Source organism: Arvicanthis niloticus, chromosome 14 (genome assembly GCF_011762505.2).
Source record: "Arvicanthis niloticus isolate mArvNil1 chromosome 14, mArvNil1.pat.X, whole genome shotgun sequence".
NCBI lineage: Eukaryota > Metazoa > Chordata > Mammalia > Rodentia > Muridae > Arvicanthis > Arvicanthis niloticus.
This window is the reverse complement of record NC_047671.1, coordinates 35,325,714-35,349,171: the sequence shown is the minus strand read 5'-3', so window position 1 is coordinate 35,349,171 and position 23,458 is coordinate 35,325,714. Positions and strand designations below refer to the sequence as shown.

The 23,458-nt window shown below is 38.6% G+C and overlaps 1 protein-coding gene across 1 annotated transcript in view; it reads left to right on the top strand.

The window, feature by feature from the left end:
- Positions 1–1,095: 1,095 nt before the first annotated feature.
- The window catches only part of Snx2 (sorting nexin 2), a 41,210-nt gene continuing 18,847 nt past the window's right edge, over positions 1,096–23,458 (top strand). Inside the window, exons 1-6 of the mRNA XM_034518269.2 lie at positions 1,096–1,338; positions 12,584–12,701; positions 17,246–17,409; positions 20,691–20,757; positions 21,007–21,050; positions 22,499–22,640. Coding sequence (XP_034374160.1) covers positions 1,231–1,338; positions 12,584–12,701; positions 17,246–17,409; positions 20,691–20,757; positions 21,007–21,050; positions 22,499–22,640 — 643 coding nt within the window. The 5' untranslated portion in view covers positions 1,096–1,230. The remainder of the gene's footprint in view (positions 1,339–12,583; positions 12,702–17,245; positions 17,410–20,690; positions 20,758–21,006; positions 21,051–22,498; positions 22,641–23,458) is intronic.

Genomic DNA, 23,458 nt, shown 5'->3' with positions numbered 1-23,458 from the left:
CTAACTCTGGGTTGTATTCCCTGCTCTCTATTTTGAGCTTTAGCCTGGTCTATTCTAGTCTAGTATAGGAGCTCAATCTGAGGAGACGCTTTCCTGGAAATTGTATTTAATACAACTTTGTGTACAGGAAATGGGCTGGCCAGAAAGCTATCACATGGTAATTCCTGACTATGAAAGAAAAGAAAAACGTTCTATTATTTATTTATTTATTTATTTATCTATCTATCTATTTTTGAGACAGGGTTTCTATGTATAGCTGTGGCTATCCTGGAACTCACTATGTAGACTAGGCTGGCCTCATAGTGCTGCCTGCCTCTGCCTCCTGAGTGCTAGGATTAAAGGGATGCACCACCATGCCTGGCTTTGAGTTCTCTCTATTCTTGTTTACTATTTATTAATATTGCCTTAGTATATATTATATATAATTATATGTAATTATTATATATAATTATATATACATAGATAGATAGATGGATGGATAGATAGATAGACAGAGAGAGGGCTCAGTATTTAAAAGCACTTGCTTCTTTTACAGAAGTTCAGGGTTCTAGTCCCTATGAGACTATGGGGGATGTCTTCATTCAAACAACCACAAGGCTTAAGCCGGAGAGAGCAAGCGAGTCCCTTTGCTGGAGCTCAAATTCAGAAGCTATGCAGGTGATTGGCCCTCAAACTCCAGCCTTACTGAAATTAAATGAAACAGCTCAGCTCCTCGCACGAGCCACATTTCAAGTGCCCAGGAGTCCAGTGCAGTGTCTGCTGTATTGAACAGTACAGGAAGAGAACACTTGGATTGTGTCAGAAGGTTCTTTTGGACTAGTCTGGCAACATTTGAGTGTGTTTCTTGCCCTGAATCTGTGTTCAATCCAATCTCAAAGGCTAGCGTCCAAGCTCTTCTACTCCCTAGTCCTGTAGTAACAAGTATAAGATTTTTTTTGTCTGTTGAGTCTGGTCAGCATGCAAGTAGAGACGCCAAAACGTGGAAACAGGAGGAGGAGGAGGGGTGAAGGGGCGGGGCCAGCTCGGAGCTCTAGAACCAGCACTGCCTCTGTCGGGGGCGGGGCCTCGCGCCGGGAAGGCAGCCCGGGGCGGGGCGGGGCCTCGAGGGGCGGGCCCGAGGGGCGGGCCAGGAGGCGGGCCAGCCAGCGGGTCGGCGCGCCAGCCCAGCCTTGCGTGCTCACGTGACAGGTCCGCGAGGCCCGGCTCTTGCAGACGTCCAGGCCAGCGAAGATGGCGGCTGAGAGGGAACCTCCTCCGCTGGGGGACGTGAAGCCCACCGACTTTGAGGAGCTGGAGGACGGAGAGGACCTGTTCACCAGCACTGTCTCCACACTGGAGGTGAGACGGCCCCGGGCGAGGAGGTCGCGCCGTGCGTGTCGCCTTTCGCCTCGTCGCCTCTCCCCTGCCGCGACTTGTCCCTTCCCACCCCCTCGGGTTTGGCCAGGCCAGGTCCGGTGACACCTGTGACGCCGGCTGCACCTCAGGTGCCTGTCAAGGGGCCTGAGCTCGGCCTGGGCGGCCAGGCCTCGGGACGGCAGCCTGCGGGCCTGGGAGCCGACCTCATCTCCACCGAGCCGGGACCCACGGACGGACCCAGCCGTGCTTGCGGTCTCTCGGGCCTTCCGTGTCATTCGCGCCTCTTCCTCCAGGCAGGAGGAGGGCTTGTCTCCAGTTCCCAGGGCGCCGCCGCTCCCCTGGGATTTCAGCAGCTCCGGTGCTTATTTCTCTGCCCACCGGAGGGTGTGCCCTGCAGCGGGAGAGCCAGGAAGTCGTGAACTCTCCGTGGCTCGAGGGTCCGCAGGGAGGTCTTGGGTGCGCTTTTCCCTGTCAGTTGCCCTTCATGGGCTGTTAGTTCTCTTGGAGATAAGAGCCTCTTGTTTTTGAGTAGGTAAAATGCATTTGAGTTAGGAGGCTTACGCAGGATCTCGTGCGGCCGCAGGCTGGATTCGAACTCAGGATGTAGCTGAGGATGGCTTTGAACCTCTGATCTTCTTGCCTCACTCCCTTTTCCAAATGCTGAGATTAGCCGACGCTTGGGTTTTAGACTTTTTAGGGGCTGTAATGTTTGAAAAGTACAAACTCGAAGGGTGGAGTAGTCCAGGAAACTGGTTTTTAATTACCAGGGGAGAAATAGAAACAGATCTCCACTTCTTTTTCCTCTTTTTTCGCTTGGTCAGCGATCTCTGTAGCTGAGTGTTCCTGTTTTTGTCAAAGGAAACACTGAATTTAGCTGTATTGACCCGCCTTTTTCTAGACACACTTGAATTGTTTTACATTGAATGAGAGCACATATACCGGAAATGGTAATTTTAAGCATGTAAGCACTTTTCTCAGAAGATTGTTTACCTCAGCTAATTCTTTTTAATTAAAGTATTTTGTGTGTGTTCATACGAGCTTATAAAAACCAAAAGACAGCTTTTGAGAGTTGGTTGTCTGTTTACACCACTGTCAGTCTTGGTAGGCAAGCCCTTTAACAGGTTAACCATCTCCCCTGCCCTGTGCTTTCTTGTAAAGTTCTTCAGTATTAGCTTTGTTGTCCTGTTCAGTTCTGCACCAAATCAAATGGAAATAGCTGTAAAATACCCACCATCTGAATTTCAGTGACCAGAAACTGAAAACTTCAGGGACAGTTCAACATGCATCTCATTCTGTTAATTTTATCTGTAGTAGTGAAGCCAGACCCCACTTTCTAACATTATACATTTCTTGGATAATGCCTTGATCACTGATACGTACTAAACAAACTCTTGGGTATTTGTGTCTTAATACAGCTAATACTGGTTTCATTGTCAAAACCATCATCTCCTAAAATTACTTTGCAAAATATATTTTTCTAGGCATGGGGAATTAGTGTCTTCGTAGCCTTTTATATGTTTTACGTCACTTAATGTGTGTTGAATATGTCTGCTGGGCTCTAAAACCTGAATTGTCTTTTCTAATCACAATACACAGAATAAGAAGTATAGTGTGTATCAGAGTAAGTCCGCAAAGTTTTATTGTGAATAAACTTATCTTGGTTAATATACTGTCAAAGTTGTAAATAAAATTGTTAATTGGTTTTTGGTCTTATCTCATGGATTCATTTTAAGAAAGTAGTATGACTGAGGTTTTTAGATTCAGTTTTAAAAATTTCAGGCTAGCATACAAGGTTCATTTTTTCCCCCTTGAAAATGTTTGGGACAATCTATGGAGGACGTTATGTTGTCCTGTCACTCCTTGTTTACATGATGCTTCTTACACCACTTCGGTACAGGGAGTCCTGTGTTCATGCACAAATGCCTGCACCTGGCTGGAATTCTGTATGGTTAACAAACGCTTTTTTTTCCTTTGGAGACCAGATCTCTCTTTGTGGCCTAGATTGACTCGGAACTAATTCCTCTTGCCTGAGCCTGCGTGCTAGCATTACAGACATGTACCACAATAGCCACTCAGTGGTGGCACATGACTTTAGTCCCAGCACTTTGAGGCAGAGGCAGGCAGATCTCTTGAGTTTGACCCTAGCCTGCTCTACAGAGTTCCAGACCTCCAGGGCTACCCAGAGAAAACAAAACAAACAAAAAGGAACTGTGTACTACCACTCCTGTAATTAGGTTGAATGAGACATTACTAGCTCCAGATCAGTGCTTCTGACTACAGATATAATTTATTCAGGGGTCTTATTGTTGTACATATTCTGTTTCTGTAGAACACTGTAGAGTCCTATCTATTATTCCTTTTGAGACAGGCTCTCACTGTGTAGCTCTGGCTGACCTGGAAAATACGTCCATGTGCATGTGGGGGTGGGGCCACAAACTCAGAGAACCTCCTGCCTCTGCCTCCTGAGTGCTGGGAATGAAGGCGTGCGCCACCACGCCTCTGACCCTTAGCCTATTTATTGATTGGGATGGTTTGTTTGATTTCTTGTGTAGTTCTTTGAGTTCTGTATACTGGATATTTATCTTGTGTCTGATGTATAAAGATTTTTTCCCCCTATTCTATAGCCTGTCTCTTCACTCAATATGTTTCCATTGCCGTGCAGAAGCTTTTTAATTTCCCAAAATCTTTTGGTGAGTTGTTAGTATTGTTTGCTGAGTTAATGAGCTCCTTTTCAGAAAGTCTTTGCTGTGCCAGCATTTCCCCTATTTTTCCTCTAACAGTATCAGAGCTTCAGGGTCTTTAATGTATTTGGAAGCCTTTTTATGTCTAAGGTGAAAAATAGATAATCTACATAGCCAGTTTTCCAAGTCCCATTTGTTGAAGAGGGTGTCTTTTCAGTTATATATATTTTGGACATCTTTGTTGAAAATCTGGTGGCTGGGTGCTGGTGAGATGACTTAATGTATAAAGATACAATTTGTTATACATTGCCCTCTGACTCCCTTGTTCGGGCTGTGGCATGCATGTGCCCCTCATATCCTCAATAAATGTAAATTTTAAAAATTTAAAAGTCAGATGACTATGGTTGCATGGATTTATAGCTGGGCCCTCTGTTTATTGCATTGTGTACATGCTTGTCTTGTGCTGGTGCCATGTTGTGTAGTGTAACTTGAAATCATATATGATTGCAGCATTCCTCTTTGCTTTCCAGTTTGTTGGTGCTTCCATATGAATCTCAGTGTTCTTTATATTTCCGTGAAGAATGTTACTGGAGTTTTGTTAGGGATTGCATTGAATCTGTTCATAATAGTAATTCTGTTGATCTGTGAGTTTGGGAAGTCATCTTGTTTCCTAGTGTCTTCAGGTTTGTTTCTTCACTGTTTTTTGTAGAGGTCTTTATTTTCTTGGTTAGGTTTATTCTAAGGTATGTTTATATTTACTTATTTTTAAAGAATTGTGATGGGATTGTTTATTGTTTCCCTGATTTCTTGCTTAGCAAGTTCATTGTTATTAGTAAATAAGAAAACTACTCATCTTTGTATGTCAGTTTCTCCTGGCATATTGCTGGAAGTGTTTATCAAATCCAAAAGTTTTTGGTGGAGTCTTTAGGGTCTATTAAATAAAATTGTATCATCTTCAAGTAAATATAATTTGACTTGTTTGCTATCTGTATTCCTTTCATCCGTTCTTTTGACTGTCCTGCTGCAGCTAAGACTTGAAGCACTCTGCTGAGTAGGAAGAGCAGAGTAGATGTCCTCGTTGTTCCTGAGACTAACAGAAATGCTTTGATCTCTGAGTGGGATACTGGCTATAGGCGTGCTATATGTAGCTTTTACTGTGTTGTGATATGTTTTTTTCTATTGTTAGTCTCTTTGGGCTTTTATCATGGAGGATTTTACCCAAAGCCTTTTTTCTTCATTTGTTGAGATGATCATGTTATTTCTTTCCTTGAGTCCATTTGTGTGATATATAACATTTACTGATTTGTATGTTTCCTGTATCTGAAATGATGCCAACTTGATCATGATGAATTACTTTTTTTGAAAGAAAAAAAAAAAAAAAACCAATTACTTGTGTACACTGCCTGCATGCAGGACCCCAAGGAGGCCAGAAAAGGGTGTTGGATTCCCTGGAATTGGAGTTACAGACAGCGTGAGCCATTATGTGGGTGCTGGGAAATGAACCTGGATCTTTAGAAAGAGCAGGAAGTACTCTTAACCACTGAGCCACCTCTCCAGCCTGAATTATTATTATTATTTTTTAAGTTTATTTTCTGTGTATGAGTTTTTGGGTTGTTTGTTCTTGGCCTGTGTTTCTGTATGTGTGCTCTACATGGCTGGTGCCTTTGTGGTCAGAAGAATGGGTACTTGGAGTAACTGGAGTTACAGGTACTTGTGGGCCACCATGTGTGTGCTTGTGAAACCTGCAAGAACAACAAACGTTCAAATATAATCTGTGTTCTTTCTCTGCTTCCTAAGTTACCTTCTTGATGTGATCTTGAATTTGGTTTGCAAGTATTTTATTGAGAATTTTTGTGTTTATGTTCATCAGGGAGACTGGTCTGTAATTTTCTTTTTCTGTTGTGTCTTTATTTGGGTATACCATCAACATAACACTGGAGTCATAAGAGTGTGAAAGCATTCTTTCTTATTTTATGGAATACTTTGAGAATGATGATTGTTGATTCTTGAAAATTTGGTAGAATTCTGTAGTGAATGCATCTGGGGCTGGATTTCTTTTCGTTAGAAGATTTTTATTACTGTTTAAATCTTGCTTCTTTCAGATGTGGTTATGTCATTTATCTCTTAGTTTAACTTCAGTAAGTCATGCATTTATAAATTAATTTTCTTTCAATTTTCAAATTTAGTGAAATAAGTATTTAAATTTTTAATATAGCAGATTTACACATTTTAAATTTAAAAGGGATTTATTTTTATTATTTTTATGTGTATCTGTGTTTGAGTGAATGCTCTATGTGTATGGGTTCCTGTGAAGGCCAGGAGAGAGCATGAAATCTCTTGAATCTGGAGTTACAGGCCTTGGAATCCACCAGACGTGCGTCCTGGAAGGACAAGTGCTCTTATCTGCTGAGCCATCTCTTTAGCCCCCAATATACATTCTTAATATATAGCCTTATGATTTTTTTTCTTTTTTTTTTTTTTTTTTTAGTTTTTCGAGACAGGGTTTCTCTGTGTAGCCCTGGCTGTCCTGGAACTCACTCTGTAGACCAGGCTGGCCTTGAACTCAGAAATCCGCCTGCCTCTGCCTCCCAAGTGCTGGGACTAAAGGCGTGCACCACCACCGCCCGGCTTAGCCTTATGATTTTATGACAAATTTTTTTCTACTGTATTGGGTGTTGGGGTGTGTGCTACATATAGTGCATGTGTGGCAGTCAGGTCTCTTCTGTAGGTCTTGAGCTCTGTTAGGTTGCTGGGCTTGGCTGAGAGCTGCTGAGTCATCGCATCAGCCCAGATTTTCTGACTTTCATTGGTTTTTGTTGTAGTCTCTACCTTTTCATCTCTGATTTTATTAATTTTTGTTTTTCTCTGGTTCTTTTAGTTTGACTAAATATTTGGTGATCTTAGAATTTTTTTTTTCAAAAAATCAACTCTTTATTTATTGATTTATTTTTTGTATTTTAAATTTTTTCTATGTCATTTATTTGCTGATATTAGTTCTTGTGGTCTACTGACTTTGGGTTTGCATTGTTCTTGTTTTTCCAGAGTACTGAGGTTGTGTAAAGGCCCTCTGGGTTTTTGGGTTTTGTTTTTTAAATATAAATGCTGGTAGTTAAGAACTTATGTCTTAGGACACTTTCATTATATTTCAAGGGTTTTGACATGTTTTCTTCATTTTTATTCAATTCTATTTTTTTGGTTGTTTTGTTTTGTATTGTTTTGTTTTTCAAGATAGGGTTTCTCTGTGTAGCCCTGGCTGTCCTGGAACTCACTCTGTAGACCAGGCTGGCCTTGGAACTCAGAAATCTGCCTGCCTCTGACTCCCAAGTGCTGGGATTAAAGGCGTGTGCCACCACTGCCCGGCTTTATTTTTATTTTTTAAAATTATTCTATGTGTGTGTGTATGTATGTGTGCGCGCGCTTGCATCAGGGTGTATGCAGTTACACATGCTATGGTACATGTGTAAGTGAACAACTTTGTAAAATTGATTCTCCCCTTCCATATTTGTTTGTTTCGGTAAGATGACCTGTCTTATTGGTGAGAGTAGTGTGTTAAACACCATTATTGTGTTGGGGATAATTTGATCTTATATCTAGTAATATTTGTTGTATGAATTGGTTGCACCTATGTTCTTTGTTAAATTGTAAAGTCTTCTTGGCGGATTGCTCCCTCACGACTATAAAGTGACTTTACCTTTTGCTTTGAAGTCCATTTTGCCAGTCGTTAGCAGAGCGACATTTACTTCTTGTGTTTCTTTCCTTGTAATATGTTTTCCCCATGCTTTTACTGAACTTTGATTTGTCTTTGATGGTGGAGCACATTTCTAGGCAGCAAATAAATGGTCTTAGGGTTTTCATTTCTTATTTTTATTATTATTTAATTAAACAAGTATTGTATGGGTGTTTTGCTTGCATATATGTCTGCATACCACATTCAGGCTTGGTGCCCATAGCGACCAGAAAGATCATTGGATCTTCTAGGAGTGGAGTTACAGGTAGTTGTGAGCTATCTGATGGTGTGGGTGCTAGGAACAGTCCAAGTGCCCTTAGACATCTCTAGAGCCTTGATTTTTAAGTTAAAAAAGAACAAAATTGTGTACACATATGGAGGTCAGGGAACAACTTGGGGAAAATACTTTTCCTGTTTCCAATATTACATATTCTTGAGAATCAAACATGTTGTCAGCCTTGGTGACAGATATGCATGTCTGCTGAGGCATTGTGCCTACCCACTGATTTTATAATGCAGGTACTTGCAGCTGTGAGCTCCTTAGATTGCTTTTATTTTACTATAGGTCTTTGACATGCCGAATTTTCATTTTATTTCTGGGAATGTTTTTTGGCTGGTAGGGGTGGAGGTTGGGAGTGGTAGAGTGAGATAGAGTCTCAGGCAAATTTGCTAGGTAACTAAAATGATCTTGAATTTATGATCCTCTTGCTTCTTCCTCCAAAGTGTTAGGATTACAGGTTTATGCCACCACATCCAGTTTATGCTGTGATAGGTCTTAAAATCCAGGTCTTTGTGCATGTTATGAAGTACTTGCCCCATTGAGCTATGGTCTTAGCCTGTCTTTGATATTTTTTGATGACCTACCCATCATTTGATAGTGTGTTGTTCAATTTCCATAGTGAGTTTTATGGCTGTTGATTTCTGTTTTTATTCCATTCTTATCTGGTGGGAGACAGGAAACTTTTTCTGTATTTGTTAAGACTTGTGTCCTTTTGTTTTAAAAGTTCCATGGGCTGTTGAGAAAAAAGTATATTCTACAGTGTTTGGGTGGAATGTTATTAGATGTTTGGTAGTTCCATTTGAGCTATGCTATCATTAAACTCAGATGTTTTTGTCTGGTTGACCTGTTTATTGGTGAGGATGGGACGTTGGCAGCATTGGCTTACTAAGTTGGAGTTAATCTCTGACCTTATAGGTCTAATATTATGTGAAACTGGGCACACTTGTGCTCTGTGCATGTTTGTTTAAAATTGTATTCTTGATTAATTGTTTTTTTTAATCACTATGAAGTGTTTTTCTTTATCTCTTTGGACTAGTTGGGTTCAAACTCTGTTTTGTCAGATAGAACAGTGATGTCTGCTTAATTTTCAGTTCCATTTGCTTAGAATACCTTTATCCATCCTTTCACCCTAAAGATTCTCCCTATCTTTGATGGTAAGGCACATTTCTTGGAGGCAATAAATAATATGGATCCTGTTTTTCAATTTAGTGTGCCTGTTTTTATCTTAAAATTATATATATTGGGGGGGGGAGTGAGCAACCAAGCCCACACAGATGTGCCATGGATGTCATATTCATAAGACTGATCTTAAGTCTCTTTTAAGTTTTGGGTCTCACTTCCAAAGATGTATCTAGCTCTTGGTAGTCTGTTACTGTGGTGACAGTAGGGGTCATGTCCCTCATGATTGCCACTGACTTTTGAGAGCTTGTATTATTTTTTTGGACACTGGTCATAGTCACTTCTGTCTGCTTTTACAAAGATTGTACCTGGCTTAATAAATTCTTTATAGCAATTGTCTCTTGCAGGAATAGATATTATTGTGTGGTGGTCTGTTTTCTTTTAACATCACACTAATGGGGTTTCTAATCCCATTGTGTGTGTGTGTGTGTGTGTGTGTGTGTGTGTGTGTGTGTGTGTGGTTTATGGGGGTTGGTTGTGTCCACCATGTAGGTTCTACAGATCAGACTAAGGTCATCAGGCTTGACAGCAAGCATCCTACCCATTGAGCTGTCATGCTAGTCTGTTTTGGGGTTTGGTTTGTTTGTTTGTTTGTTTGTTTGTTTGTTTGTTTTGAGAAAGGTCTCACTTAAGTAGCCTAGGCTGGTCATAGACTCTTAGCAGTTCTCCTGCCTCCCAAGTGCTGGCATTACAAGCATGAACCTTGGCTATACCTGTTTTTCTAAACAGCATTGTTGACATATAGCTCACGGTTCACCCATTTGTGTCTACATTTGAGTTGTTTTAGTTTAGTGAGATATGTGTATCTATTACCACAGTCAGTTTTAGAACGTTTTCATTATTTTAGAAAGAAATCTTGTACCCTTTAGATGTTGTCCCATTTTCCCAGCCTCTAACTTTAACATAGCTAATCTATCACTATAGATTTCCCTATCCTGGAGTTTGAATGAGTAGAATCACATCCTTCTCCTCCCCTCGTGTGTGTGTGTGTGTGTGTGTGTGTGTGTATCTGTCTGTCTGTCTCTCTGTATGTGTGTGTGTGTTTTAAAAGCTTTTTTTTAAACTCAGCATTCAAGGGGGAGGGAGATGTTATTACAGTGCATCATATACAGTTATGGCAGTGTAAATAAATAAAATTAGGGTCTTGCCTTGTGCCCAAGTGGCCTTAAGCTTATGATCCTCAGACTGATCCACAGAGCCTCTGTGCTGCAGTCTCAGAAGTTTGTTCCTATGCCTAGCTTTCATTTCATTCTGATGTTTTGATTGTCATGCCAAGTATCTGCTAAATGCTGAGTTACAAAGATTAAGGCCTTGGCTTGCTTTCTTTTTTAACTCCCTCCCCCCACCATCTTACTAGGTAGTCTGGGCTGCCCTGAATCTAGTAAACCTCCTACCTCAGCTTCCCCAGGAACTTGGAGATCTGTCAGCCTCTGCCTGTCAAGTGCTGGGTTTAAAGATGTGTACCACCACTGCCTGGCAAGTTTTTAATTTTTAAAAAAATAATTGTGTTTGTATGCATATGTTCATGTGGGTGCTCACAGAGGCCAGAAGACGGTGTTGGATCCCCTGAAGCTTGAGTTTATAGGCTGGATTCAGGGAACTGAACATGGATTCTCTGCAAAGAGAGCAGGAACTCTTAGCCACTCAGCTATCTCTCCAGCTTTCTTGTTTCTGTTGTGAGATGGGGTCTCATGTGACTAAGACTTGCATTGTAGTCACAGGTGGCCTGAACTCCTAATCTTCCTGCCTCTGCCTCTACAAAGTACTGTGATTACCGGCATGGGCCACCATCCCCAAAAGATGAATGATATCAAAGATGGTTAGGGGGATATGGATGTGGTTCTGTAGCAGAGTATTTGCCCAGCTTGTGTACAGGGACCTGGTTTCAATCTCTTCCACCACAAAAACAAAAGATCATTCATCTAACAAAATGTTTACTAATATTAATTTTTTTTTCTCTGTGAAACTAAGAAATTCTGTTGTGGATCTACTATTAATGTAGAAAGATAAACCATGGACTGACTGAAAATACCTGTAATTTAAATCTGACTTCCCTTCCCTAACAAATTCTTTTATGGAAAATGTATGAAGAACCTCTATCAGCTGGGTGGTGGTGGAGCACCTTTAATCTCAGCCCTCTGGGGGCAGAGGCAGGCAAATCTCTGAGTTTGAGCCCAGCGTGGTCTTCAGAAACAAGTTCCAGTACATCAAGAACAACACAGAAAAATACTGTCTTGAAAACAAAAACAAAACAAACAAGCAAACAAAAGCCAGGTGGTAGTGGCACACCACTTCAGTCACATCACTTGGAAGGCAGAGGCTGGTGGGCCACCAAGTTCAAGGCCATCCTACTCTGCATAGTTCCAGGACAACCAAGGCTATACAGACAAACCTTGTCAAAAGAAAAGAAAAAACAAACCCTCTATTGATTGTGTGTGTGTGTGTGTGTGTGTGTGTGTGTGTTTATTCATTTTAAAGAATGCTTGAGATCTGTCAGTTAATCTTGCCACTCAGTGGGATTCAGAATCACCATGGAACCAAATTTCTGGACATATCTTTGAGGGTTTATCTAGAGTAGGTTAATTGATTTGGGAACACTTATTGTAATGAATGACTTACTACACAGCAGTACACAAGGGATTCATAGGTTATAACATTAAGTAGGAAAAACAGCTGGATATTATAGAGTTCCATAATCCCAGAATTTAGGAGGGTGAGGCAAGAGATCAGAAGTGTCTTTTAGAATTAATTTCTCAGAGATTGAATTTATTAGGTCATTAGGTGTAGTAGTAAGAGCCTTTGTCACTGAGTCATCTCACAGGCTCTATTTTTATATGTATTTTTATTTTGGTTTATTTGAGGCAGGGTCTCAAGCCAGTCTTAAACATACAGTAAGTTTTTGGGTTTTACCTTGAACTCTTGATCCTTTTGCCTCATCTCCCAAAATCTGTGATTACTGGTATAAACCACCATGTGTGTCTTTGATCTTCTTATTTTAAAGGTCTTTGAACCTGGATATATCTGCCCCAGTAGAAATATAACCATGATTAAAAAAAAAAAAAAAAAAAAAAAAAAGCACTCTTAAAATCAAGGGACTTGCTCTGAATTTGGTTGTATTGTGATACATATGGTTTTGTTAGTAACTAAGTATGATATGCTAGTGCCTCTGAAAGGGATGATATACTTGAGTTAAGTGATTGTTTAGCAAAGGGGATGTATTGAAGTGTATTTGATCTTCTCTAAATATAAATAGATGTTCTTTTCCTCTTTAACAAGAGAATGTTGTATTTCTTTAGCTAGAGACACAATGAAAATCAAATAAGCATCCCAATCCATTGTCCACTATTGTTCTTTTAACAGTCAAGTCCATCATCTCCCGAACCAGCCAGTCTTCCTGCAGAAGATATTAGTGCAAACTCTAATGGCTCCAAACCAGTAGAAGTCATACTAGATGACGACAGAGAAGATCTTTTCGCAGGTAATTGTCCTATCTTGATTTTTTTTTTTTTTTTTTTTTTTTTTTTGTGATAGCTAAAAGAAACTTAGCACAATAGGAACTATCTAGTTAGGTCTTGTAAGAAATACATACAGACCAGTAGGAGAAGCAAAAATATCCTTAATTTTGAGAGTAGGGTACATGATACTGACCATACCTTGGGAAGTAGCATGATTGTATTCTTTTTGTTATTGTTGTTACAAGTTGTCACAAAGCAAAATCAAAGTATGAATCACTATATGGGAGCTAGAGAGATGCCAAAGCAGGTCTTCCAGAGGACCCAGGCTTGATTCCTAGCACCTGTGTGGTGGCTCACAGTCATATGTTAGCTCTAGTTCAAGGGTATCTGATGTCTTCTTCTGGCCTTTGGTGGCACCAGGTACACATGAGGTACATAGACATACACATATCCAAAACACTCATATATATAAAAAATAAAAATTACTATATGTTATAGGTTTGATGTTAGGTAAGTTGATGGTTGAGTTTGTTTTAGATATAGGATAAATTTGTTGTCCATTCTAACGTAAAAAATGCTTGACTCTTCTAAACACCTATGTCTTAAAATTAAATTAATATTTTAATATTAAAAAGCAAAAATTAAAATTTTAAATTGACACGATTAAAATTTTAATACTGATACAATTAAAATAGTAGATAACTTTATATTTAGCAACATGATTTATTGGCTTTTATTGAGTTATTAATGTTCTCAACTTTTGTAGTGATCCATTTTCAAATGTACAAGTATGCTTGAAGGTATAGTTCCTAATACAAAAGTCCATAAGATTTCCAGCTTGAGAGCCTGTGGCAGACTATTGTTTAGAATGTAAGGCTAGCCTGGGCTATATATCAGATAAGGAATACATAATAAGACCCTATGCCAAAGAAAGGAAGGAAGGAAATAATGAAAGGACAGCAGTATATTGTCAATTTTTGTTTAAAGCCTAAACAATTTGGGACTGGTGAGAAGGAGTCAGTGGGTGGAGTTCTTTGTGTATAATCCCGACTGTACTTGAGTTTGATCCAGTGAGCCCTCAGGGAAGAGAGAACTGAATCCTGAAATTGCCCTCTGACCTCTCTGTGCACTCTGGCACATTCCTGCACTGCCACATGTACATCATACATACGTACATACGTACATACATACGTACATACGTACATACATACATACATACACACACATACGCATGCAACAGTTTTAAACTTCAAATAAAATTATTTTTATACTTTACAGTTTAACTTAGCTGTGTTTTATGACTTTAGGTGATCTAAGACATGTTTGTATAAGTAATACTACACTTGGCTCATATTTATAATGCATTTAATCAGATCTGTCTCTGTTTCTATGGAAATGTGTGACGCTAGGAACCTGTAAGTATAGCATATGCTATCAGGATGATGAAACTCGTTCTCTAGTAGTAATAACATATCTTGGGTCCATAGAATACAGATCTGGCTTAAAGCAGTGTAGACATTGTGATTTTAAAGTTATAAAGAAACCAGGTTATATTGTGTGTATTGGTGTTTAGATAAATTATATAATTTTGTATAGTGTAGGTAATTCACTCAGCACATGGAAAAAAAACTAGCTGTGACATGTTGTTAGGTTACTTATAAAATGTTCACCAAATGAGTTGAGTGGTCTAACCCTTCTCCATTTGTTACATCTTAACGAATGCCTGACTATGAACAAAGTCAATATTTGTATATTTCACTCAAGTTATAGCTCTGTATCTTCCTTAACCTTTAAACTTGTTTTCAACTGAGCCCTCCATATTTGTAGCTGTTTGTTTAAGCTAAAAGAAGCCATGTCAGCAGTTTAAAGTCTGCACATAGTGATACACACCTCTGATTCCAGAACTTAGGAGGTGGCAACTGCAGGGTCAGATTCGCCTCAGTAACATGAATTGGAACCTTCATGAGCTCCTGTCCTAAGAACCAAACAACAAGTGGGGCAGTGGTGGTGCACGCTTAACCCCAGCTGCGGAGGCAGAGGCAGGCAGATCTGTGAACTTGAGTGAGTTTCAAGATAGCACAGAGAAACCCTGTCTCAAAAAACCAACCAAACAACAACAACAACAAAAAACAACCACAACAAAATCAATGTAAGGCAGACTGTCAGTTTGATTTCTTCCCTTTCTATATTAGTTGCTTAGGTCATACATAGCCTTACTTCAAGTTCCCAGCCCTTTGCTGTTGAAGCAGCTACTAGTACAAGCAAGCAAAACCTAGATCAATGCAGTCAAATGTCATTGAAAAACTTTGGTTGGCTTTAAATTAGTGTTTCTCAACATTCCTAATGCTGTGACCCTTTAATGTATAGTTCTCCTGCTGTGGTGACCCCTAACCATAAAATTATTTTATTGCTACCTCATAACTATAGTTTTGCCTTTGTTATAAATTATAATGTAAATATCTGATATGCAACCCTCTTGGGAACCGCTGAGTTTAAGTGATGACAGTGGGATTATGTGTATAACTGTTTTGTCTCCATTTATATATGTGTACCAACTGTATGTAGTACCTGTGGAGGGTAGAAAAGGCACTAGATTCCCTGGAACTGGAATTATGGATGATTATGAGCTGCCATATGGCTTCTAGCAAATGACCGTGGGCCCTCTGGAACAGATGCTCTTAACCACTGAGCCATCATTCCAGCCCATTAAACCTAGTTTTGATGTGCTACATTTTACTTTCTTATATTGTTGACTGTTTTTTTGGGTTTGAGACAGAGGTCTCACTAAGTAGATCAGGCCTCATACTCATAGGTATCTGTCTACCTGGCTCTGCCTCCCAAACACTGGGATTAAAGGCGAGCACCACCATGCTACAGCTATTGTTGACTATTTTAACCTCTTTAAAACTTTTCTATTCTCTCTCTCTCTCTCTCTCTCTCTCTCTCTCTCTCTCTCTCTCTCTGTGTGTGTGTGTGTGTGTGTGTGTGTGTGTGTGTACATGCACAGTATGTGCATGAAGGTCAGAGGATAGCTTATAGAAGTTAGTTCTCTTTCCACCCCATGGGTCCCAAGGATCAAACTTGGTCAAGCTCAGTGGAAAGCAATTTTACCCATTAAGCCATTCTCTGTCCCTGTTTTTGTTTTTGTTTTTTTTTTTTTCTTTTTTCTTTTGTAAAGAGTATTAAATGCCATCAGTGTTCCAAGCCTAAAGTGGTATCTAAGGTTTTAATTTGTTCTGTCAGGGTCATATGTAGTCTGTTGTATTTATAGGTTTTGGTTTTTTTTTTTTTCCTTTAGGTTACCATAGTTTGAAAGATTTTAGTTATTAGTCATTTTTCTTTTAATATAAAAAGATAAAGAGATCCTTATCAGCTATCTTGTCAACATTAAATAACCAGTCTAAATAGTTTGATAATATGTCAGCCTGTATAATTTCAAGTTGACTGCTTAAAGTGGCTCATTGACCATAATTAGTACTTTCTGAAAATCCCAAGAATCCAGAAACCTTAGCCTGAAAAACCATTGGTCTGATCCCTTGTTTCCCTTATAAGTCCACCTTCCCCTTCTTGGTATCAGTTCTACAAGCCTGCAGGACTGTTTTGTGTTAGGCTCATTGATTAAATTTCACTACCCCTCACTTTTACTTATGCTGTTATTCTATTTGCATGGTATTTTTCTCCAACTTCTGTTTAAACAACCTCAAATAAAAGTCACAGACTATTTCTGATTTCCCCATCCTGAAATATTGACTCCTGTGTCTACTCAAATTATAGTGTTTGTTCTGTTGTTCAAATAGTAATTGAATGTCTTATAACATTCTTTATTGTTCTCTTAAGTCTTTTATTATTATTTAACATTCCACATGTCTTGTTTTCTCAACTAGATTATAAACTCCCTGAGGGCAGGTATGATTATTTTTCCATTTCTTTGTGTTCCTTCTGCATTTAGCACAGTGTTACATAGTATGTAGACATTCAGTTTATTGATGTGGTTTGATTTTAAATATATTTAATTTTAGATATTTCAAGTGAATGAGCATTTAAAATTAAAATCTAAACATCTCTTTGCTTTGTGTCATATTTGTATATTCAACTAATATCTAGTAATCTTTGGCAATTAATTGCTTTAGATTACTAACTTGGTGGGTTTCCCATAACAGGGTTTTTAATCTCAGTTGGAATAGTTAAAGGTAGTCTTCTGCTATAAAATTTGTTTTTATATGTGTGAAATAATTATATTAGTTTGAATAAAATATATGAAAGGTAAGTTTCCACATGTACATTGTATTACCAGTTCAAACACAAATGGATGTGGGATTATTCACATCATTGCTTTTTCCCTAGTATAGATAGTTAAACTGACTTAATACAGTTCTTCATAAAACCAACACGGTTCCTGTTTGCTGCAAAGTTTTCATAAACAACTAAATAATTAGTTACACAAAGTCACTTGGTAGTGATAACTTATAAGTCATAGTCCTTTTGAGGCTTGTAGATATGTTTTTCATATTTTATGAACCATTATATGCTGTGATTTCCTTGATTAACTTGTTTAATTCATATCTAGAAGCCACAGAAGAGGTGTCTTTGGACAGTCCAGAACGAGAGCCCATCTTGTCCTCCGAGCCATCTCCTGCGGTCACTCCTGTCACTCCCACCACACTCATTGCTCCTCGAATCGAATCAAAGAGTATCTCTGCTCCAGTCATCTTTGACAGATCCAGGGAAGAGGTATGGCGAACATTTATACTTCTAGGTTAATATGTAAAGAATACATTTTTGTTCCTTACCCAGTACCTCTCTCTCGTTAGTTATTTCTAATCAAAGCCTTTCAGATATTTTAGACGGAAAAATAATACTAAGAAGAAAGGCATGGTATCGTAGTCTATAATCGCAGTACTTGGGAGGCAGGGTTAGGTAGGTCTCTGTTGGAAGCCAGCATGGTTCCACAATTGAGTTCTAACCCATTCTTTTTGTTGTTCTGGTTTGGTTTGACTTTTGAAACAGGATCTTTTTAACTCTGTTGCCCATGTTGACCTGGAACTCATAGTGTCCTGATTGGCTTAAAACTCATAACAATGCTCCTTTCTTAGCTTTTCTAAATAATCTAACCTGTGGAACTCTACCACGTATGGTTCTTAAGTCAGAGAGTTTGAAGCTGGAGTGTAATTCAGTGGTAGAGTGCTTGCAGAGTTCAGTGATCAACTCATGCTACTTCTACATTAAGTGTGTGGTCTTGTGATAACAGTATGTGCCTGTGAAGGTTCTTATGTTGAACAAGTGATGGGTGAACGTACTTAAAGTGGTGGTGTGAGTAATTTTCTTTGATAGAGCATGTAATGAATACTATTGACACTTAAGATTGCTATCTGGTATTTATTTATTTTTACAGGAGTGCTAAGGAGTGGCTAGTGGGTTTGGTTTTTTGTTTGCTTTACCTCTGAGCTGCATGTGTAGCCCAAACTTTTATCTTTATTTCTTTTTTTTGTTTTGTTTTGTTTTTTGAGTCAGGTTTTCTCTGTGCAACCGTGGCTGTCCTGGAACTCACTCTGTAGACCAGGCTGGCCTCGAACTCAGAAATCCTCCTGCCTCTGCCTCTGCCTCTGCCTCCCAAGTGCTGGGACTAAAGGCGTGCGCCACCACTGCCTGGCTTGTCTTTATTTCTTTTTGAGCTTCCTCAAGCTTTCTTTTTTAAAAGAAAGAGGTACAGATCAATTAAAATTACATTCTTAAGACCTGGTGATGATCCTTTTTTTTTTAATAGGCACATTTGGAGAAGAAAACAATCATGATATAGAGGTTATTTTAAATATAAAACATTTAAAAATTATTTAACTAGTAATAAATAACTGGTATAACCACAATTAAATAGTGACTATATACAAACATGTGAATAACCTTTCAAAAATAATACAAAGGGAAAGTAGTAAAATGCAAATGAGTACTCACAAAATCCAGATAAAGTTAGTGAACACTGTATGCACTGGTAACTATCAGGTAGCAGCCGAGTTGGCTGGGTGAAGACGTTGTAACTGGAAGGCCAGCTGTAAGAGGATCTTTGGGGATGTATTAGTTGCTTGCATTTCTTCTTTGAGTTCTGGTTAGCTCATTTTGTGAGAATTATTGAATTGTCCACTTAACAATTCACACACTTTTTTGAATCACAGTATGCATGTACAAAAGATTAGCTTAATGTCTTAAAAAAAAGTGACTTTGAACAGAAAGATGGTAGGGAAAATATACTTTTGTTATAGCTTTATATTATTAATATTGCCTTGAGGCTTTTGGCAGATTAATACTCTTGGATCTTGTCCTTTGTTTGCTTTTTGCTTTTGTTCAGTGCTGTGAATAGAATCCAGGGCCTTGAATCCAGAATCCTTTTGCTAGACAGGCATACTACCTCTGAGTTACATTGCCAGCTCACCTTTCTACAAACTCTTCTATAGCAAAAGTACTTGAAACTCTTGGGGCTTTTTTTGTTTTGTTTTGTTTTGTTTGTTTCCTTTCCTTTCGTTTTGTTTTAGTTGGTTGGTTGGTTTTGTTTTGCTTGAGACAGGGTTTCTCTTTTTAGCCTCAGCTGTGCTTGAAGTCACTATATAGACCAGGCTAGACTGGCCTCAAACTCAGAGATCCACCTGCCTTTGCTTGCCAAGGGCTTGTGCCACCACCTCCACACTGAAATACTTGCTTTAAATTACTTTCAAAGGGGCCTCTATGTAGTCCCATCAAGTTATTTTTCCCACTTGCTGGTTTTGAAAATTGAGTTTTACAGGGCCTTGTCTTCGAGAAAAATATGTTTTTAAAAAGTAATTAGAGGAATCATTCTTTTAAAGTTACTTTTAGATATAATTTCTACAAGTTTCTACTGATACAAGTAATGTGTTCTTTCTTTGGAGAAATTCAGGAGTGAAAATTCTGGGGCTGAGGCTGGGAAAATAGCATAGTAGATAAAGTTCATGTATGTTTAGATACCCTGACGGATATAAATGCCGGTGGACATGGGCAGCTGTCCTGCAATCCCAGTTTTAGAGAGGCAGAAACTAGAGCCCACAGCAAGCTAGGTTCCTAGTCCAGACAAATCAGTGGGGTAGGGAAGTGGAATAAAAGTAAGGCAATAAAACATTTATTAGTCTAAAGGTTCCACTTCAGCTGTGTATGGTGGAACACATTTATAATCCCAGCACACAGGATGTAGAAGCAAGAAGAACAAAAGATTTCATATTGAACCAAAAAAAAAAAAAAAAAAAAAATTCACAATATTTACAAAACTGCATGTTTTTTCTTTTTAAAAGTTTTTTGTTGCTTTTTTTATACATACGAGACATTAAGACAAACATTTCTGTTCTCCAAATGATCTTTATTACTTGAGTGTTTTCTTTGTTTATTATATAATGAGCATATATGAAAGCTCCTGTTGGTTTTTAATTATTGTGACATGACCCTAGTAAAAATACAAGGGTCTGTATATATGAAAAAAAAAATAGTAAAAACTACTCGTTGGTATTATGATAGTAATATAAGTCAAAATTTTTACATTTTTTGAGAATTTCATACTGAGTACTGTGTTTTATGACTGACTGTCCACTTGGTATGGGATCATCTATCAGTTGACTCATCCTTGGGAGAAAGATGACTGCCTTAGCTCTTCATTTAAGGGTAGGATATTGAGAAATGTCTCCCATCCACATTGGCATGTCAACTAGTATTATCAAGTGTAGTTTCTGTAGTCTCTATCTGTTGCAAAAAGAAGCTTCTGTGATGAGAGGTAAGAGCTCTACCTGTTTGTGGGTATACAAGTAAGTATTTAGAAGACAATTAGAAATGTTACTGGTTAGAGAGATGACAGTAGTAGGATCTTTTCTAGGGCACAGGACCTCTCCAGACAGCTAGCCAGGGCTGTACCACTAGGCAGACATTCCCTATTGAGAGGGCCATAAGTCCACATAGACAGCTGCTCCTTACCTTCAAGATAAAGGGATTTTTTTTTTTAACACCAAAATACACTTTTCTAGATTGAAGAAGAAGCAAATGGAGATATTTTTGATATAGAAATTGGCGTGTCAGATCCGGAAAAAGTTGGTGAGTCATTATTGTATTTTGTATTTCTTTTTGACTAGCTTGATTGTTACATCCTATAGTTTTCCACTTTAAGTCTATGGTTACAGTATTGTTTCTTTTTAAATTTTTTTATATTTTATTTTGAAGCATTTAATTTAATTAGTTAAATGCAGGGTCTCTCTCACACACTAGGCAAATATTCTACTGCTTACCTATCCTCTGCCCAAACATTTGGATTTTAATGATAGTCTATGACCTTTTTCTTTATAGGTGATGGCATGAATGCTTACATGGCATACAGAGTAACAACAAAGGTAAGCTTTTTCTTCTTCAATAGTGTTGGCCCCTCACTCTGTGTAGTACAGAGGATGTGAGCATATTAATCTAGACCTGAGGGCCAGGCCTAGCTAAAGTAGACTCAAGGTGAGTGGTGAGGTAAGAATGGGAGGGGCAAGATGCTTCTGTCAGGCAAAAGATTTGCTTGTGTAAAAGGCCAAAGTCAAGCATTATACTTTCTAGAGTTTCATCTGTATGTGACTCAAGGCTGAATTTGGTGGCCACAAGGCCTCGTGTATTTTGAGTAGCCACATTAGGAGTTTTGGCTTCATCCTTAGCCTGAAGGAGAGCTATTAGGCTGGACAAAAGCATGGCACTATTAGGTTTTCACCGGGACATCTCTGTCCTAATTCAGTGTCAATTGTGAGCATCCAAGTGCAGGTCAAGATCTCCAGTTGAGGCCACTACAGCTTTTAAGGATCAAGTCTTGGAACAGAAAGCAAGTCTGTCATAACATCTTAATTTTACACGGGGGTGTGGCTCAGTTGGTCAGAGTGAGTGCCTGCCTAACATGCATGAAGCTCCAGGTTCACTCTCTAATATGCAGAAAAAACAAGGGATATGGGACACACCTGTGATTTCAACACTTGAGAGGCAGGGCCTGGGAAGCAGAAAAAATTCATAGTAAGTTCTAATCCAGCCTGGGACACACAAACAACTACAGCTGGGGAGGACACTGAGGAAACAGTTTTGAAAGTAATGGAAATAAATGGTTGTTTGAATTATATAGGTAGGAGAATCAATAATGTGTGAGTAGGAATAAAGAAGACATTTATTTATGTATGATAGAGGAACTTTGTAGTTGGAGAAAGACAAGATGGAGAGACACAATGAGGTGGCAAAAGTTTTGTTAGTTGATGAAACAAATCCTTATCAAACCCTTACTATAATTTCAGGTTCTGTTGCAAGCATCTGAGCATAGCAGTAAAGAGTAGAGGACAGTGCTGTCCCTATTGGACTCTTACTCTAACAGGGAAAGTGCAGTGAGTTTGAGCTCAGTGAGATTTGCATGGAGCTGCCTTTTGGGAGGTCTGAGCTGTGGGTAAATTGAAGAATCTGTAGTTTATGACTGTGAGATCAAAGATAGCCTAGGTTGTTTCGCATATATATAAAATCTCAAAACCTTGTCTCAGAAAACAAAGGAAAAAACCACTAGCAAAAGAATGGTATAGATGAGTGTGATAGGTCAGAAACAGAATAAAGCAGTATTTTCTAACCGCTTATATTACTTTTTAAAAACTATGACTTGGGCCTTAAGTTTTATTTTGTTTTTTTCTTTTCTTTTTTGTTGTTCTAAATCTATAAGCCACATTGGTACTCTGCATTTATTTGCAAAACAGAGCAGACTATACTTACAGTTATGTGCATTATTCATTTTTAAATGACTACTTACTATTAATTTGAAATTCCTTTTCTTTATTTGTAGACTTCCCTTTCCATGTTCAGTAAAAGTGAATTTTCAGTCAAAAGAAGATTCAGTGACTTTCTTGGTTTGCATAGTAAATTAGCAAGCAAATATTTGCATGTTGGTTACATTGTGCCACCTGCTCCAGAAAAGAGTATAGTAGGTAAGCATAAGTCAGAATAATTACTCTTTGCTGTTCGTAATTCAGTTCTAGCTGTTCCAGTTTGTGTGTCCCTTATTCATCTCAATCAGGGCTCCCATTTAGAGCTGCAGATTTATATGTGCTGCGCTGACCCTGCATATCCTTAAAGAATCCCTGGGTTTGAACTCAGGTTAGTCAAGTTTAGCAGCAAGCATCTTCACACACTAAGCTATTTCATTGGCCACCATTAGTCCACTTTTAAGATTTATTTATGTTTTAAAATTTGTATGTTATTACCAATCTGTTTAAGTTCTGGCTTTTTAATGATCCATTTTAATTTTCTTTATACTCAAAATTATTACTCTGAAATATATTTAAAATGAATATTGCTGATCATTCATTTTATTAGGCTTGAAAAGTCATTTTATAATTAATAACTTTAAAACTGTGTTTAGATGAATTTGTATATTCTTTTCCAAATCCTTGAATAAAAATCTTTTTGGGGTTAGTTGTTTTGGGGTGGAGATTGAGCTCAGGGCCTTCAGCATGCTAGATACACCACTACTAAATTACTTCCATAGACTCAATTTTCTATTTTTTAAAAATAATAATACTATATTGTTTCAGAACTGTCTAAGATGCATTTAAGATGGGTTAAATTTGACTGGAAATGTAGCTTCTTTGCCAGCGTTTGCCTAGCTTGCACAAATTCCTGGGTTTGATTCCCAGCCCTGAGAAGGCAGAGACCCGAGACTCATGTTCAGTCATTCTTGGCTACACAGCAAGTTCCAGGCAGGCCTAGGATATATAAGAGTCAATACATAAGTAAAGTAGACTAG